The sequence below is a fragment of the Colius striatus genome, chromosome 19 (genome assembly GCF_028858725.1).
Source record: "Colius striatus isolate bColStr4 chromosome 19, bColStr4.1.hap1, whole genome shotgun sequence".
NCBI lineage: Eukaryota > Metazoa > Chordata > Aves > Coliiformes > Coliidae > Colius > Colius striatus.
Genome location: NC_084777.1, coordinates 11,635,462 through 11,652,398, shown reverse-complemented (window position 1 = coordinate 11,652,398; position 16,937 = coordinate 11,635,462). Strand labels below are relative to the sequence as shown.

The 16,937-nt window shown below is 56.9% G+C and overlaps 2 protein-coding genes across 2 annotated transcripts in view; both read right to left on the bottom strand.

Annotated features, from left to right (window-relative positions):
• LOC133627315 (collagen alpha-1(I) chain-like) overlaps window positions 1-6,901 on the bottom strand; it is a 105,543-nt gene extending 98,642 nt beyond the window's left edge. The window contains exons 1-2 of the mRNA XM_062011973.1: window positions 6,787-6,901; window positions 6,332-6,577 (exon numbers count right to left, since the gene is read on the bottom strand). Of these exons, the coding sequence (XP_061867957.1) occupies window positions 6,332-6,577; window positions 6,787-6,901 (361 nt within the window). The remainder of the gene's footprint in view (window positions 1-6,331; window positions 6,578-6,786) is intronic.
• Window positions 6,902-15,494: 8,593 nt separating this feature from the next.
• CACNA1B (calcium voltage-gated channel subunit alpha1 B) overlaps window positions 15,495-16,937 on the bottom strand; it is a 324,587-nt gene continuing 323,144 nt past the window's right edge. Inside the window, exon 49 of the mRNA XM_062011331.1 lies at window positions 15,495-16,800. Within this exon, the coding sequence (XP_061867315.1) occupies window positions 16,267-16,800 (534 nt within the window). The 3' untranslated portion in view covers window positions 15,495-16,266. The remainder of the gene's footprint in view (window positions 16,801-16,937) is intronic.

Genomic DNA, 16,937 nt, shown 5'->3' with positions numbered 1-16,937 from the left:
GCAGCCTGGGCCAGGGCTCAGCTCAGCACCAAAGGACTTGCTCCTGGTGTTTAAGTGGAGCTGTTTGTGTTCCAGCTTTTGTCCATTTCTCCTTCTCCTGTCACTGGACAACAGAAAAAAGTGCTGCCCCATCCTCTTCTACACCTCTTCAATACTTGTAAGCATTGATAAGGGCCCCCCTCAGCCTCCTCACACAGATGCTTGGTAAGCCTGAAAAGAAAACCATGTGTGTCGAGGAGGAGGAGGCAATCCCTCCCTGCTCCTCACTGTGGGTGCTGAGAGGACGCTGGAGGAGAAGCATCCAAGGACAGACTTGCTCTGGGAGGGACAATCAGAGCTAAGAGGAGTATTTGTGCTAATTTCTGCAGTCACTTGAGGGTGAACAGCACTGGCCATGATGATCTGCATCCTGCAGCATCCCATGGGACACCCACAGAGGGCATTGGGCTCCTGGGACTGAGCAGAGAAAGGGAGGTGCTGGAGATACGTTTGCTCCCAGAGAGCCATCATGTCCCCTTTGGTCTCTTTGCCTTCTCCTAGAACCACTGTCCCCCAGCAGGGAAAACAAGAGAAGAAATCCAGCTCATGACAGCACATCCTGGCCCTCCTTCCCACAGAGCTGCTGCAACCCAGCTGTGAAACCACTGCAACAACTCTGATGAAACAAAGGGCTCATGGCTGCAGGGTGAGGGATGCTGGGTCCCTCTGTCCCCCTGCATCCCTCTGTCCCCCTGCTCCATCCCTCCCATCTCCCAGCCAGCACTGGCAGCCACGTGCCAGGCCACTCTTGTCCCCAGCAGCCCCAAGATGAGTGCAGTGTGACCTGAGGTGGCCTCTAACCCCACAGGAATTACACTGCTGGAGGAGCTCAGTGAAGCTCCACGTGGGTAATTAGTGCAGCACTAATTGCCATCAGGCACTGTCAAGGTTGATGTGCCCTAAACAGAAGCTGAGTTTTGTGTTGCTCTGGAGTTCTGGGGGTGGGACAGGCCAGGGGGGAAGGGGCTGCCCTTACAAAGGCTTGTTTTCTTCTGAATTGATGACCACAGGAGAGCAGAACTTTGCTGAGACGAGACATGATCACTCTGCATTACCCAAAAGGGAGCCTCAGCAAAGAGCAATCGGTGAGGCCACACTCAACACACACATCTGCAGGTGATGGAGGGTGTTTTGTCCCCCTGTACTTGGCACTGGGGAGGCTGCACCTTCAAATACTGTGTTCAGCTCTGGGCCCCTCACTACAAGGACACTGAGGGGCTGCAGCGTGGCCAGAGCCGGGCACAGAGCTGGGGAAGGGGCTGGAGCACAAGGGGCTGGGCAGGGGCTGAGGGAATGGGGGTGTTGAGCCTGGAGAAGAGGAGGCTGAGGGCAGCCAGCAGCACTCTCTGACACTCCCTGAGGAGGCTGCAGGGAGCTGGGGGTCAGGCTCTGCTCCCCAGCAATGAATGACAGGACAAGGGGAAATGAGCTCAGGTTGCATTAAGGGGAGGCTGAGATTGGACATTAGGAGGAATGTTTTCACCAGGAGGGTTGTTCAGCACTGGAAGGGGCTGCCCAGGGAGGTGCTGCACTCCCCATCCCTGGAGAGATTCAAGAGGAACAGAGCTGAGGTGCTGAGGGATCTGGTTCAGTTTAGTGCTGGGCCTGGCTGTGTGAGGGCAGGGGTTGGACTCAATGAACTTAAAGGTCTTTTCCAACCATTATGATTCCATGATTCTATGACATTTTCAGCCCTGAGCTCTGCCTCAGGGCATGCAGGTTGAGTTGAGGCTTTGCACAGGAACACCAAGGGACACCAGGGACAAGGAATTCCTTTTCCTCCAGCTGGCAGTCAGGACACCCTTCCCTGTGCCAGTGGCACCATCCACACTGCCCATGGCAGCAGCAGCAGGTCCCTGCACAGCCCACGGTGACAGACCCTTCCCCTTCCCCTTTCCCTGCCTGGGCCAGAGCTGCAACACCAGCACAGACCCTCCCAGGTGCCAGAGCATCCCCCATGGAGGAGAGAGAGCTCCTTCCTCATGTCCTGCAGAGCCCAGCCCCAGGCCTGCACGCTGCTGGGGCTGAGGAATGAATGATGCCATGCAGTGTGGTGGTTAGGGAGCCCTCCCCAGCGCAGGATGGTACCACAGGCAGCATCCCTCTCCTGCACAGGCGCCACACCAGCCCCACGGCCCCACAGTGACTAACAGGGCTTGTGAGAGAGAAGGGTGATGTGATGTGGTGTGATGTGATTGATGTGATGTGATGTGATGTGATGTGATGTGATGTGATGTGATGTGTATATATGGCACTTGCTGAACACACAGAGCCAGCTCTGACTTCCTTGGGGGCGGGAGGCCGTTACATCAGCCCCACGGTGCAGCCGGGACCTGAACCAGGAGCAGATGAACCAGGAGCAGATGAACCAGGAGCAGATGACAGCTGCTGCTGCAAGAAACTCAGAGACATTTGGGAGCCTGCCCTGAGGCAAGGGCTGGTGCCAGCCACCCCCAGCTCCTGCTCACACCAAACCCCGTGTCCCACCCCAAAAGCCCTCCACTTTGCTACAGGCAAACCTAAATCCAGCCTGGCTTTGCTTGGGCTTGAGCGCGGGGAGCTGGGGCTGCTGCTGGCTCCAGGCTGTGCCTGAGAGGGCTGTGAGGGGTCTGGCAGCCTTTCAACCTGAGCAGCCACTGCTTTAGCTGCAACAGCACATGGCCCAGTTCAAACTGTTTCTTTTTCCCTGGGTACAACCCCTGTATCATTCAGCTCATCTGCCTGGGGAGCTCATGTGATTGTAAACCTGCAGCATGTAGGCTGTCCCTTATCACACAGTCATAGAATGGTGGGGGCTGAAAGGGCCCTGCAGAGCTGCTCCAGCCCCAGCCCCTGCTAAAGCAGGTTCCCCTGGCTCAGGGGGCACAGGAACGTGTCCAGGTGGGGTTGGAAACCTCCTGAGCAGGAGCCTCCACACCCTCCCTGGGCAGCCTGGGCCAGGGCTCCCTCACCTCAGCACCAAAGGACTTGCTCCTGCTGTTTCAATGGAACTTTTTTGTGTTCCAGCTTTTGTTCATCACCCTTTGTCCTTTCACTGGACAACAAAGTAAAAAGTGTCACCTCATCCTCCTGACAAACACCTTTTAAATACTTGTAAATGTTGATGGAATTTCCCCTCAGTCTCCTCCAGGCTGAGCAGCCCCAGGTCCCACAGCCTTTCCTCACAAGGAAGATGCTCCAGTCCCCTCAGCATCTTGCTGGCCCTGCACTGGCCTCTCTGCAGCAGTTCCCTGTCCCTCTGGAGCTGGGGAGCCCAGCACTGGCCCCAGGACTCCAGCTGAGGCCTCAGCAGGGCAGAGCAGAGGGGCAGCACTGCTGCCCACACTCTCTCTTGCATCCCAACGACATGCATCCAGCCACCACAGCACCGGGTCTGAGGATTCCTGCTGCACAACGCTGTGTTTGACATTTCAGAGCACCAGACCTCCAAGAGGATAATTTACTGAAAGACAGCTGTCACCAGCCCTCGAGCAAGAAACAGCATCTGCAGGTGCCCAGTGCTGAGGTTTCAGGGGCAGCCCTCAATTGAGCAGATTGTAATTGGGCGACTCTGAGCTTTAATTAATGGCAACTTGTTCGTGTTCATTTTTGGGTCACGTTCCCAGATGTGATTTCTTCCTGGGTTGGTTTGGGGAGTTCTGTGCTTTGTAAGTTCTGTGTTTTGCAAATTAGGGTTTATTGCACTTTATGGGGGAAAAACCTCATCTCCCAGGAGCCCCAGAGCTCCAGGACTCCCACTACACGGAGGAGCTTTCTCACTTCTCCCTCCCTCTTAACCAGAACGTCCCCTGAATGGTGGGATGGGCTCAGCAAAGCCTCAGAGGCACCCATGTTGAGCACATCTGGGCAGTGAGGACACACAGGGGGGATGCTCAGGCTCAGCCAGGGCTTGTGCAACCCCACAGCACCCCAAAAACAATGCCATACCACCTTTCCCTCACCATCCCAGGCCCCCAGCACTGTGAGGGGTCTCACCCAGGAGCTGTTGCAGCTGAAACCACCAAAAGCAGGTGCAAGTTCAATAAGTGGGCATTGGGAAGCCCCTGGGCCTTTGCCTACCCCAGCTCACACACAGCTCCACAGGGCAGATCAGCCTCCACCCTTAGCATGGGCCCCTATTTCCAGGCCAGTTCGCTGCTCAGGGCATGTAAGGCTCCAGGGATGGATTTGATTCACTGCAAACACTGTTTGCTTAAAGGCTGTAGGGTGTGCTCCAAAGCAACAGTGCTCAGGGGAACAGGACACCAGGCTCCCTCGTTCCCAGCTGTTTGCATCTGGAGTCAGTTCCCAGCACCCTCAGCCCTCCTGAGATCATCAGTGAGCAGCTACAAACACCAACGGTGACAGCCCAGTTTCCCTCCCAGATGGATTCACCTCTTGCTTCTACAACCCAAAGCCTCAGCTGGGGCTTATGAATTTAGAACCTGAGCCCTCCCAGGCGTGAGTGCTGTCGACCCCTCTGCCAGCCTGGCACGGGGGGAGGTCACAGCCACCCCTGTGACAGCGAAATACCAGCTACTGCCTTCCCCAGCCCGGGCAAAGGACCAGGAGGCATCAGCAAATCACCTCATCCTGACTGAAACAGAGTGAAGAAAGAAGACAGGGATCCTAACTTCCTAATGCACTGTGTTCCTGGTGGAGGGGAAGCTGCTTACCACTGAACGAGGATGGATGCTCCTGTGCCCCCTGAGCCAGGGGAACCTGCTTTAGCAGGGGCTGGATGAGCTCTGCAGGGCCCTTCCAGCCCTCACCATGCTGGGATTCTGTAATGGATCTGCCTAAGAAACAAACTGACCTTCACTTCCTTGTGTGAGGTGCCCAGATGCCACACACCGTGCCCTGTCCTCTGAGGCAACACACAACCCGTCCCGGCAGCTTTGAGCGGCTGCTCCCGGCTCCCACCATCAGCTGCTCTCCTCTGCTGCTCACTCCCCACTTCAGTAATTCCCCAGCCAGCCCCAGGAGTGCCCCAGCCTGAGGAGCCAAGCCCAGCTCTGAGGCCAGGAAAGGGCAGCCAAGCTCTGCAGCTCTTGGCCCCTCGATCCCCAGCCCTCTCCTTGAGGGCATTTGCTCCTCCTCAGACTAGAACTGCATCATCAGTAGGGACTGGCCGAAGAACAAGAGTCTCAGGCCCTCCAAAACTGGCTTGTTTTATGCCAAAGCCTGAGAAACTCCCCCATTTGGAGGCCTGAGCCCCACTCACCGGCAGGATCTACAATAAAACCTGAGAACCTGCCTCAGCCATCACCCTTGTCAGCCTGGGCAGCAGTGAGTGAAGGGTAAAGCCACACACCTGAACAGTGTCTCTGCTCTGTCAAATCCTCCTCAGGGCTGCCCCGTGACCCAAAGGAAAGACATAATGAGCGTGAAGCTTCCTCAGGCTGCCACAGCCAACTGGCACTTGCAGCTCTTCCCCTCCCCGCTGTGCCCAGGGAAACACGGGCTGCAGTCACCCCTCTCTGCCCTCCTCCCCACACAGCCCCATACCCTCACTGCACCTCCCACGTTGCCCACTTCAGCCCCAACTTCCCTGTATCTCATCCCCACTTGGATGTTGCTCTGCTCCCAGCTCCTGGAATGCAACTCCCAGCTGAGTTTGTGCAGCTCCCAGCTGAGTTTGTGCAACTCCCAGCTGAGTTTGTGCAGCTCCCAGCCGAGTTTGTGCAGCTCCCAGTCGAGTTTGTTGGTGAGTTTGTCAGAACTGCATCTCTCCAGCCTTGTTCCTGAGCCAAGGTTCAAGTGGTGTTAAGCTCTGCTGAGATAAACTAGCACTCTCCCTCTCAGCAACCTGTGGCTGTGCTGAAGCCCCTGGGCACACCCAGACACTGGTGGCCTTGGGCAAGGGTTTGCACAGCAAAGGGGAAGATGAGGGGCACTGCCTCTGACTGAGCCCCATTCACCTTAGCACAAGGTAACAACAAATGTCTTAGAAACAAAACATCCTTTTTACAGCCACTTCATCAAAGTCTCACCATCCCCACACAGCCCATCACACCCCAGGGAAGCTCTGGCAGTGGCTTGCTTGGGGTTGCCATGGGGCATAGCAATGCTGTGGCCCGGGTGAGGGGCCTGGAGCCCGCTGTGCCTGTCCCGGGTGGGAGCTGCTCAGGGGCTGTGCCACCGGGAGGGACAGGACTCGGCGCTCCCAAAAGCTTCAACAGCCTCAGCCTGGCGACTGAGGAGAAAAAGGGGAACGTGGGGACAAGCCGCAGTGCCCGAGGCACGGGAACAGCTCCAGCTGTGGCACACGCAAGCCCGTGGAGTTACACTCCACACCAGAGCAGCCACGCACAAAGCCCAGAGTCCGGCTGCTCCGCTCCTGCCTCGCTCTGCGCCGAGACCCCAAAGCCACGCAGCAGCTCCCGTGCGGTGCCGACCCCCGCAGCGGCTCCCGTGCGGTGCCGACCCCCGCAGCGGCTCCCGTGCGGTGCCGACCCGCGCCGCGGCTCCCGTGCGGTGCCGACCCCCGCTGCGGCTCCCGTGCGGTGCCGACCCCCGCTGCGGCTCCCGTGCGGTGCCGACCCCCGCAGCAGCTCCCCTGCGGTGCCGACCCCCGCAGCACGCCGCGGATGCCGCCCCAGCCTCAGCCCTCGCCCTGCGAGCTTCACCCCGCGCTGCAGCCGCGTCCCCGCGGGCTGCCCGCACCTCCGGGCCGATCCCCTGCCCTCCGCCCGGGATGCTCCCTTTCTTCTCCCGGGGTCGCTCCCAGCCTCCCCGCTCCCCACTCTCGGCTCGGTGCGCTCCTACCTGCCTGCAGCCCGGAGCCCGGCTCGGGGGGCTCCAGCCCAGCCGGGCACAGGGGGAGGGCGCAGAGCAGCACCAGCACCAGCACCAGCACCAGCACCAGCGTCCCGCCGCGCATCCTGAGCCCGGCCCCGGCCCCGCCGCATCCCGGCCCGGCCCCGCTCCGCCCCGGCGCCGCGGGACCCCCGCACCCTGCGGGAGGGGAGGGGAGGGGAGGGGAGGGAGGAACACCCCTGTCCCTCCGCCCCCTTCCCCACACGCACCTCCTCAAGAGTCAACACATGCTTCTGCGAGGCCGGCGGTGAAGGGGTTAACGCCGCCCCCTGCAGTCAGACGGGCTCCAGCGGCTCCCGGCGCCGCAGGGCTTGGGGAGGGGGATCCCCCCTGCAGAGCGGTACAGGAGAGCGCACAGCCCTGCTGGTACCGCGGCTGCCTGCTGGAGGGGTTAATGAGCCCCCTCTCTCCCCCCCAGTGTGCTGGTTTGGCTCCCACAGCTGAAGGAGACACCCCACACCCCACCAAGGAAAAGTTGCTGAGAGGGGTTTTTGAGATGCTTTGTCCCCCTGCTGTGCCTCGCTGGGGACACCTGGTGTTGTGCTGCCAGCGAGCGGGGAACGGAGCAGCACTTTGGGGTGAGTGAGGGACCCCAGCTCTGCCATGAGAGCTGGACGGGTCCTCTGGGCAAAACTCTCCCCTCTCCTTACCCTGAGCCTGGGCCAGCTCATCACCTTCTTGGCACTGCACGGGTTGAATCTCACTTGGGCCAACTCCTGCCCAGCGTTCACTGCCCTGCAGCAGCTCACTCCTCTGCAGCAACTCATTGTCCTGCAGCAGCTCACTCCCCTGCAGCAGCTCACTCCTCTGCAGCAACTCACTGCCCTGCAGCAGCTCACTCCTCTGCAGCAACTCATTGTCCTGCAGCAGCTCACTCCCCTGCAGCAGCTCACTCCTCTGCAGCAACTCACTGCCCTGCAGCAGCTCACTCCTCTGCAGCAACTCACTGTCCTGCAGCAGCTCACTCCTCTGCAGCAACTCACTGCCCCGTAGCAGCTCACTCCTCTGCAGCAGCTCACTGCCCTGCAGTAGCTCACTCCTCTGCAGCAGCTCACTCCCCTGCAGCAGCTCACTGCCCTGCAGCAGCTCGCTCCCATGCAGCAGCTCACTGCTCCTTTCCTTCAGTCCCAGCTGCTGATCCTGATGTGAGTGAGCCCAACTGGGTGCAAAATATCCTGTGCTTACCTCTGCCCATGCCGAGGTGCTTCCCCTGCCATGCACAGGCTCAGCTTGTCAGGAAATACTGTGTCAGTGCTGGGCCCCTCACTCACTGCCACAGGGACACTGAGGGGCTGCAGCGTGGCCAGAGCCGGGCACAGAGCTGGGGAAGGGGCTGGAGCACAAGGGGCTGGGGAGGGGCTGAGGGAATGGGGATGTTGAGCCTGGAGATGAGGAGGCTGCAGAAGAAGGGGGCAGCCAGCAGCACTCTCTGGCACTCCCTGACAGGAGGCTGCAGGGAGCTGGGGGTCGGGCTCTGCTCCCCAGCAATGAATGACAGGACAAGGGGAAATGGGCTCAGGTTGCCCCAGGGGAGGTTGAGGCTGGAGCTGAGGCAGAACTGTTTCCCTGAGAGGGGTGTCACCCCTGTGCCAGGCTGCCCAGGGAGCTGGGGCAGTGCCCAGCCCTGGAGGGATCCCAAAGCCGTGGGGCTGAGGTGCTGAGGGGTCAGTGCTGGGCTGGGCAGGGTGAGGGCAGGGCTGGGGCTGCAGCAGCTTCAGGGGCTTTTCCAACCAAAGTGATTCCATGAATTTCTATGAATCTATGAAATGAAGGTCAGAGACACTCAAGGAGTCATTTGCTTGACTTTATTTGTCAAGAGCACGTGACACAGGTTTGATTTTCCTCTCTCAGGTGTTGCTGAATCCCCACTGATCCAGGGCAGCTCCTCTCCCGACGCAGCTCTGGGCTGTGCAAACACCCGGCAGTGCCGAGGCTCTGCCCTCTGCTCCCCTCCAACCTCCATCCCACTGCAGCAGGAGCCTTTTTTAGCTGGATCACCTGCAGAACGAGGTCTTTTAAATGCTCTTCACTCCATGAGGAGGAAAAAAACCCCACCCTGTAGAAGGCACACATTGATTCTGCCACAGTGCTGTTAGCTCAGCTTGGCATCACCTTTAAAAACACGCTGTCATTTTGCTGGATCCCATTACACAGCCACGTCCATGTCCCTGCTCAGCCTCCTAAGAGAAAACAGGCTTTTACTCCCCTGTGGGGATTTCAGACTTTTGTGCAGGAGTAACTGGACAAGGACCATGCCTCCTCCTCCTCCTCCTCCTCTTCCTCCTCCTCCTCCCGCTGTTTGTGCCGTGCTGGCCAGAGAAAAGGCTGCCAGAAACAGAGAAATAACAAAACAGACACAGACAAAGCCACTGCTGGGCTGTTTCAGAGCAATGACAAAAGTGGAGATGAGGATCAAATGAAGAGAGATGGTTATTGAGAGTGTTTTGTTTGAATGAGCACAGCTCTGCTCCCCCAGCACGCCCCAGGCGTCCTCTGCAGGCCGAGGGGCTCTGATCTGCTCTTTCCAGCAGTTCCAAACCCGAGCTCTTTCCAAACCTGCTCGGGAGCTGGTTTGCTCTGCCCTCCCTTCCCAAACAGCCTCAGGAGCTCCTTTGTGTTGCCTCACCTGCCTCAGGACTTCAGTCCCACAAATATTTGCAGAGCCTCGTCAGAGCCCCCCTTCCCCATCCCAGAGCTCCTCACAGCTCTCCCTATGAACCCATCCCCAGCCTTCCAGCCTTCCTGTTCCTGCTCCCTTGAATTCTCTCCAAGGAGCCAGCGTGTCCCCTAGCCAGACACCAGATTCCCTGTGTCACCAGCACCCTACTGGGAGCCTGTGGCTGTAAAGGTCAGACACAGGGTGGTGATTTGAACACACTGAGGTATGAAGGCAGCAGAGAACCCTGCAGCAGCTCAGGAGACCATGTCCTGGCTTCTCACTCTCTTGCTGGGTCACCCTGGACAATTTGCTTCCCTCCAGGTGCCTCAGTTTCCTCTTTTTATCAAATGAAGGTACAAACCCAGCCTCCCTTGCAAAATACTTTGGGATGTGCTGGGAGTGTTGAGCTGAGGCTCGTTATCAGCACCAGGCACCGCCTGAAGACACTGCACTGTCAGATGTGCCTGGGGCTGCTCAGGAGGGATGGCTGGGACAAGCAATTCATCACCTGGGGGTCTTCAGGCACCTCCTGCAAGCCTGGCTGGAACCTGGGGTCAGCCAGATGACACTGGGCTTTCCTGCCCCAGGGAGAACCAAAGGGCCAAATTACCCCCAGGGCTGGGACAGGGGCATATTCAGTGTCTCTGAGTTTCCTGCATCCTCAGACAAATGTTGCAGGGAATGACCCACAAACAGGGGTAAGGGCACACCCATCACCCTTCTCCCACTGGTTTTTTTCCCTAGAAAGCACAAAAAGCCAGGCAGTGCCACCCTCTAATGGCAACAGGAGGAGTGGGAGTGTCCTCCTCAGAAATGCTGCTCTGCAGCCCAGAATTTCCCCATGGGGCTGGCAGTGGGGATACAGGGAGCAGAAACAGCCACCCCTGGCAGCAGCTTCCAGCATCCAGCGTCACCCGTCACGAGGAGGAGACAGCCAGGGGCGAGGTACAAAACCAGAGCATTCCCTGAGCTTCAGGGCAAGTCCAAAGCTCCTGTGTCTCAGGTGTGGGAGATGCTTCTAGCCTGGTGGTGGAGATCCCTCCTCATCCAGCTCCTTCACCTCAGGCAGGCCCTGGAGAGTCTGCCTGAGATCATGGAACTCATCACTGCCTTGGGGCCATGGGCTGAAAGAATATAACTAGAATGAGGAGAAGGAGGGAAGGGAAGGGAAGGGAAGGGAAGGGAAGGGAAGGGAAGGGAAGGGAAGGGAAGGGAAGGGAAGGGAAGGGAAGGGAAGGGAAGGGAAGGGAGGAAGTTGAAGAGAGAGAAAGAGAAGACAGAAAGAGAGAAAGAGAAAGAAAGGAAGGAAAGGAAGGAAGGGAGAGGGACAAGGAAGCGGAAAAGGAAGCCCCAGAAGGCTTTTAGGATTTGAAAAGAGATGGGACTGTAAGCTGGCTGGAGCTGCTCTGTGACACACATCTCGAGGGGGGAGGTTGCTCCTCTGGTCCTCCAGGCAGCTCCAGCTCCCCGGACGCTGCAGTGGAGCGAAGGCGATGGGGTCTGTGCTGAGTCTGGATGCACACTGCTCACAAACCCTGCACCAGCTTTCCAACCTTCCCTTGTGCACTGCTCAGGCACAGCCAGAAATCTCCATCCCTCCTGTTTGTTTGGAGTACCTCAAAACCATACTGAAAGTCCTGCTCATCCCCCCCAACACTCCACTGTCACCTCACCCATGAAACCCAAACCCTGGGCAGATTCCAAGCCAAGACAGCTTATTCTGCTCTCAATTCTACCAATGATTTGCTCTGTGGCCTCAAGCAAAACCATTTTCCTCCCATGCTACAGCTTGAGCTGGTGCTCAGGAGGGAAAAGAGCTTTCCCTCAATGTACAAGATTTGACATGATACCCAGATCTGAGGTGGGACCTTGGGAAGACTCATCACAGAAAAGATGCAACAAGAGGGAAGAGGAGGAGTTGAGTACTACAAGAGACCTTGTGCTCTCAAGAGTACTGAAAAATGCCCATACACCGTGGCTGTCCCTTCAGCAGTGCTCCCCAGCTGTCACTACGTTTTCTGAACGACTCTTTGGAGAGCCCTTGGTGCTGTCACACCAGCAGAGCCTCATCAAGGAGATGCACACAGTGGATTTCTCCCCCAGGGAGGGAACGAGAACCCTTCTCCAGTTGGACCACGTGGACCAACAACTCTTGGGGTTTTGTTCTGCTGAGGGCAAGGCTTGGGAAGAGGAATTTCAAGGTACATCAAGTAAGTATCCTTCTTTTGTTTCCTACAAGTGGTAGAGCAGGGCCTGGACACGTGGCAGATGCCAGATGCTGATCCAGCCCCATGGGCCACCGACCCCCACAGCTGCCTGAGGCCACACCACAGCCTCTGGCTGGGAAGCTTCTGAGCCACAGGCCCAAAGGCTTTGCACATCAATAAGAGAAATGATCCTCTCTTCAAAACCTCCCAGAACTTGGTCACTGCCAGGGGTTAGGTGGGTTTTGTTAACTCTCAGATGATGAGTTTTTGCTGCCTGTGGGACTCCAGGAACCATCATCTCCGTGCTGGAGCCACAACCTGCAACCAGCTCCCTGTGAAGCCTGTCTGGAACCACACACAGAGGTGGCTGATTTCTTACAGCATCCCAGTCTGGGCTGAAGTGCAGCCAGCTTTTGCCTGGCAATCATGGGCTCAACACTCAGCGTGGTGGTGAAGCCACGTTCCCCAGCCCGGGAGGGAAGGAGGGAGGGAGGCTGTTGTCAGGAGCGAGTCTCCCGTCACAAGGCTGCACACACCAGCTGGGACTTTGTCAGCTTTGCTTTGCTTTGCTTTGGTGGGTTTTTTTTTTGGCTGAGTTTTTATTGTAATTCAAGGACTTTGCTTCATACAAAACGGAATTGTAGCAACAACTGCAGAATTGCAAGTCTGGCTGATGAATGGTGCTCAGGCAGCAAACCAGGCAATCACACAGCCTTTGCTCTTCCTTCCCCACTCCCCCCTTTCTCTCTTTTTTTATGGGTGAAGTTCCACTTCTGTTGCATGGTTGGAACCTTTAAGAATTTTTAACACTGGTTTTGTTTTTGCTTTAAATAGAAACTTTTGCAACAAACCCCCAATTTAATATCAAATATAATTAAAAATTAACAACTGATGAATACATTGTATCAAAAAAGGTACCAAGATAAACATTTGTCGTTGCTTCCATGCACATAACTTCTTGTCTTTTTATATATATGTATATATGTATATATGTTACATGCAAACATTACTGAGTCAAAGTACAGCCACTACGAGACTGGTTCTGGATGCAGAAAACTGGTCGGTGCAATTCAAGTTTGGCAACTCACTATGAGGATTCCTTGGAATATGCAGTGAGGGGATGGCAAAGGGAGGCTGTTAAAAGAAAAAAGAGGCAGGAAAAGGGTTATGAACAGCTGTGGTCGGGCTCGGCTGTCGCTGTCATCGAGGCGGGCGGAGGATCAGACGCTGCTGCTGCCTAAGGAGCGGCGCGAGCCGGGGCCGTGCGCTTCCCGGCGGGGTGTCGGGGAGGGGCTGGGGGCTGAAAACACTGCAGGGAAAGGGAAAGGTGGAGTGGAGAAGAAGCCAAAATTGTTCAGTACAGAAAGACACGTGTGGTGCTGGCCAGCAGGGGTAGGGGGGTGGAACGTTTGCATGCGCTGCCAGAGAATCGCGTCTGTCCCTTCTCCCTCCTGGGGTGGAACCGTGCACGTGCTCTTTAAAACCTCAGGTCAAGGGTTTGTGCCTTCGTGTAAGGAACAAAAAAGGTATAAAAGGTTTGGTCACGATAAGCCTGAAACAGGAGGAAATCCAGCAGGTGAAAGCTACAGAATGGGTGAAGGTCGTCCTGGCTGTCGGGTGTGCTCCCGAGCGTGTCGTCTGGTTGCATAGCCCTCCGTTTGCAAATCACAGCCACTACCACCGGCCCACCGCACGGCCTTTATTCAGAGTGCACACAAATACAGACAGAGACATAGACAGGAGCTGTTTAGCAGAATCCAGGGATGAGATTGGCCAGAGAGTAGTACTCAGTAACAGAACGACAACCAAATTAAAATATAAACCCCAAGCAACCAACCCAAACCACAGGAGGAAACAAAACCAGGTTGAGTTTCCTCAACAGAAGAGCTACAGGAGGGGTGCAGGACCGCCCTGCAGCAGCCTGCTCCCTGCCTGAGGCTGAAAGGCTTTTTGCTGAGGCCTCCTGAGAGTCCTGGTGCGACTTCCCCCAGCGACAAAGTGACTCAGGGGGCTCTGTCAGGGCGTCTGCCCGTCCCCAGCCACTGCTGTGCCTGAAGGAGTTTCACAGTCTTGGGCTTGGCACATCCTCTGGAAAAATTAATCTGCCTGACACTCTTTCCTATCAGCAGTTTTGGAGCTGTGCTTGTCTGGCACCTCTCACTCTTCCTCCTTTAACCTTTGATCCTACCTGTCCCCAAAATAGCCCTACAGAGTTCCTCAGGCGCACGGACACGAGGTCCTGCCCAGGCTCTTCTCTCAGCCCCTTTCCCGGGCTCAACGTGCAGAAAGCCACACGTGCTGAAAAGAAAGAAACCACCCAACACAAGAGTCGTTGCAAGAACACAGAAATCTCATCCCTGAGAATCAGAGGTTTTGATTATTATTATTTTTAACCTTAACAGGCAGTAAAAACAAGGCTCCCTCCAACTGCCCTCCACACAGAGGATGCACCGTGGGACGTGGCCAGAGCTCTTGCAGACCGGCAGTGACCACCACAGGATCCCAAGGGCTGGAAGGGACCTGCAGAGCTCACCCAGTGCAACCCCCTGCCAGAGCAGCAGCACCTAGAGCAGGGCACACAGGGACTCATCCAGCTGGGGTTGGGATGTCTCCGGAGCAGGAGCCTCCACAGCCCATCTGGGCAGCCCCTGCCAGTGCTCTGGCACCCTCACAGTGAAGAAATTCTTCCTTTTCTTTGGAACCTCTTCTGTTCCAGCTTGTCCTTGACCTGCAGCGTGCAAGACACTCCTTCTCCTGCAAGAGCCTCCCTGCAGACGCTGTTCTTTCCCTCCTGCACCTCTGCCCCAAGCCCAGGCAGGGAGGAGGGCCGGTTCCTTCGCTGCACTCGCTCCCTTCCCACCCAGAAATAGGCATCCTTAAAAAAAAAAGAAGAAAGAAAAAGGCCAACAAAACCCCAAACCAAGGCCAGAAGGTGTTTTTGCCTTTTTTGTCTTGCCCACTGTCAGCCTCCAGCCTGGCCCCTGGCTCTGCCCTCCCTCCCTCCTGCCCTCCCCACGGCCTGACGCATCCAAGCGAGAGGTTGCATCGTCGCTGTGAAAGATTCCAAAGGTTAGGCACTTAGTAGTGAACAACTGGAGCATTGGGTAGAAACAGTGGGACCTGGAATGGCAGCTCGACTGATTCTCTACAGAAAGAGGATTATTTTTTTTCTTTTTTCCTTTTTTTTTCTTTTTTTACTGTACAATTTACAAAAATGCACACAATGAAAAGTTAAAGTTCTATCTAATAGCTTGATATAAAACCAAGGACATTTCCTCTTCTCACCCCTAAGCTTTTTCCTTGTTGTTGTTGTTGTTCTCTGGATTTTCCCTTTGTTTGGTTTTTTAGTTGGGTTTTTTCCTTTTCCTTTTTTTTGCTAAATGAAGCTCATATTGTAAACAGACAAAACAGTGAGGGCATGTGGTGGTCGACAGGAGAGAGGGATGGAAAGAAAAGTCTCAGCAGCAAGGAAACAGTCCTTACAAAGTAGCTCTCTTGTGGCTTTATCATGTGTGTGTCAGTGTGAAGGACCCGACATGGTGAGTAAAAGAAAAAGCTCGGCCCGGCAGTGGGGTCAGAGCAGAGTCCTGGGGTCAGAGCTGAGTCCCAGGGACAGAGCCGAGTCCTGGGGTCAGAGCAGGGTTCCTGGGGTCAGAGCTGAGTCCCAGGGGCAGAGCAGAATCCCAGGGTCAGAGCTGGGTCCCAGGGGCAGAGCTGAGTCCTGGAGTCAGAGCAGAGTCCCAGGGTCAAAGCTGAGTCCCAGGGTCAGAGCAAGGGTCCTGGGGTCAGAGCTGAGTCCTGGGGTCAGAGCCGAGTCCCAGGGGCAGAGCTGGGTCCCAGGGGCAGAGCTGAGTCCTGGAGTCAGAGCAGAGTCCCAGGGTCAAAGCAGGTTCCTGGGGTCCGAGCAGAGTCCCGGCTGCCACGGCGCTCGCTGCCACCAGAAAGGAAACCGTGGTTGAACATCAAGTCCCAGTGGACTGTCCTTTGTTCTGGTCTGTGTTTCTCCCCTCCTGGTTTCTCGGGTCCATCTCTTTTCCTTCTTAGCGCTCCAGGAGACAAAACGCAGGTGGGAGCTTTGTTCATCTGAGTCCTTTTGCAGCTCCCGACTCCCGCCCTGACTGGGGAAAAAACAACATCATCAGGAATGAATCAGCAGCCCAACAGAAACTGCTCCAACCTCCAACAGGACGGGCAGTCTGCTCTCCTGCCGCCGCCGCGGCCCAGCACCGCTCTTGTCGCGGCTCCTCGCGTGTGTCGCCCATTTGGCATCTGGTGCGTGTCTTTGAGCTAGACAAGGCAGCAGGGAGCTGGGCGAGGCTGTGCCCCCCCTGCCCTCCCCGTGAGGAGGGAGCCTTCTGCCTCTGGGTTGTCTAGCGAAAGGAGAAACAAACAAGAAAGTAGAAAGAGAGGCGAGAGGCAGCGGGAGCGCCGGCGGCCCCGGGGCTGGGCAGTCCTGGCGGCGGGGGGCTGCCCCACGGGCCCTCCCGGCCCCGGGCACGGCCTTCGGGATGATAAAACTCATCGGTTTGAAACGCACGCGGCTCGGAGGGCTCGGCCACGCCGCTAGCACCAGTCGTCCTCGTCGGCTTCGTGGTAGTAACTGCGTCCTCTGGTGCCAGTCCCGGGCCCCGCGTTGAGGCCCAGCGTGTAGTGGTAGCCGTTGGGCACCCTGCGGATTTGGTGAGACTGGGAGGTCAAGGAAGAGACGTAAGAAGTCCTTGAGGAGCGCCCCGAGTTGGTGGCCACGGCCTCCTCGAAGGTCAGCGTGTCCTCGGGCGCGGCGCGGGAGGGGCTGTCGGCGGCGTCGCGGTGGCCCAGGTAGGGGTCGGAGCCGATGCGGGCCACGGGCGGCGGCGGCGGCGGGTCCCCGCGCAGCAGCGCGTTGTGCTCGGACAGGCCGCGGCTCAGGCGTCCCGGGGAGAAGGTGGGCAGCCCAGCTTGGAAGCTGCTGAAGTGCACGGGCGAGGAGTTAGCGGTCTTGTAAGTGATGCTGGGACGTGGGGTCAGTGGAGTCTGTGGGAGCTGCCTCCGACCCCGGCATGGGGTACTAGCACCAGATGTCGACAGCAAGGGGCTCCCATTAACTGAACCACTGCCCTACATAAAAATTGGAACAAAGCAAATCAAAAAATAAAAGAAGGGAAACGGCAGACGAACACAAAGGCAGCAGGTGTAAAACAGAAGGAGAAGCAACAGAAGGGAGAGGCACGTCACAGGAGGAGAGAAAAGCAAAG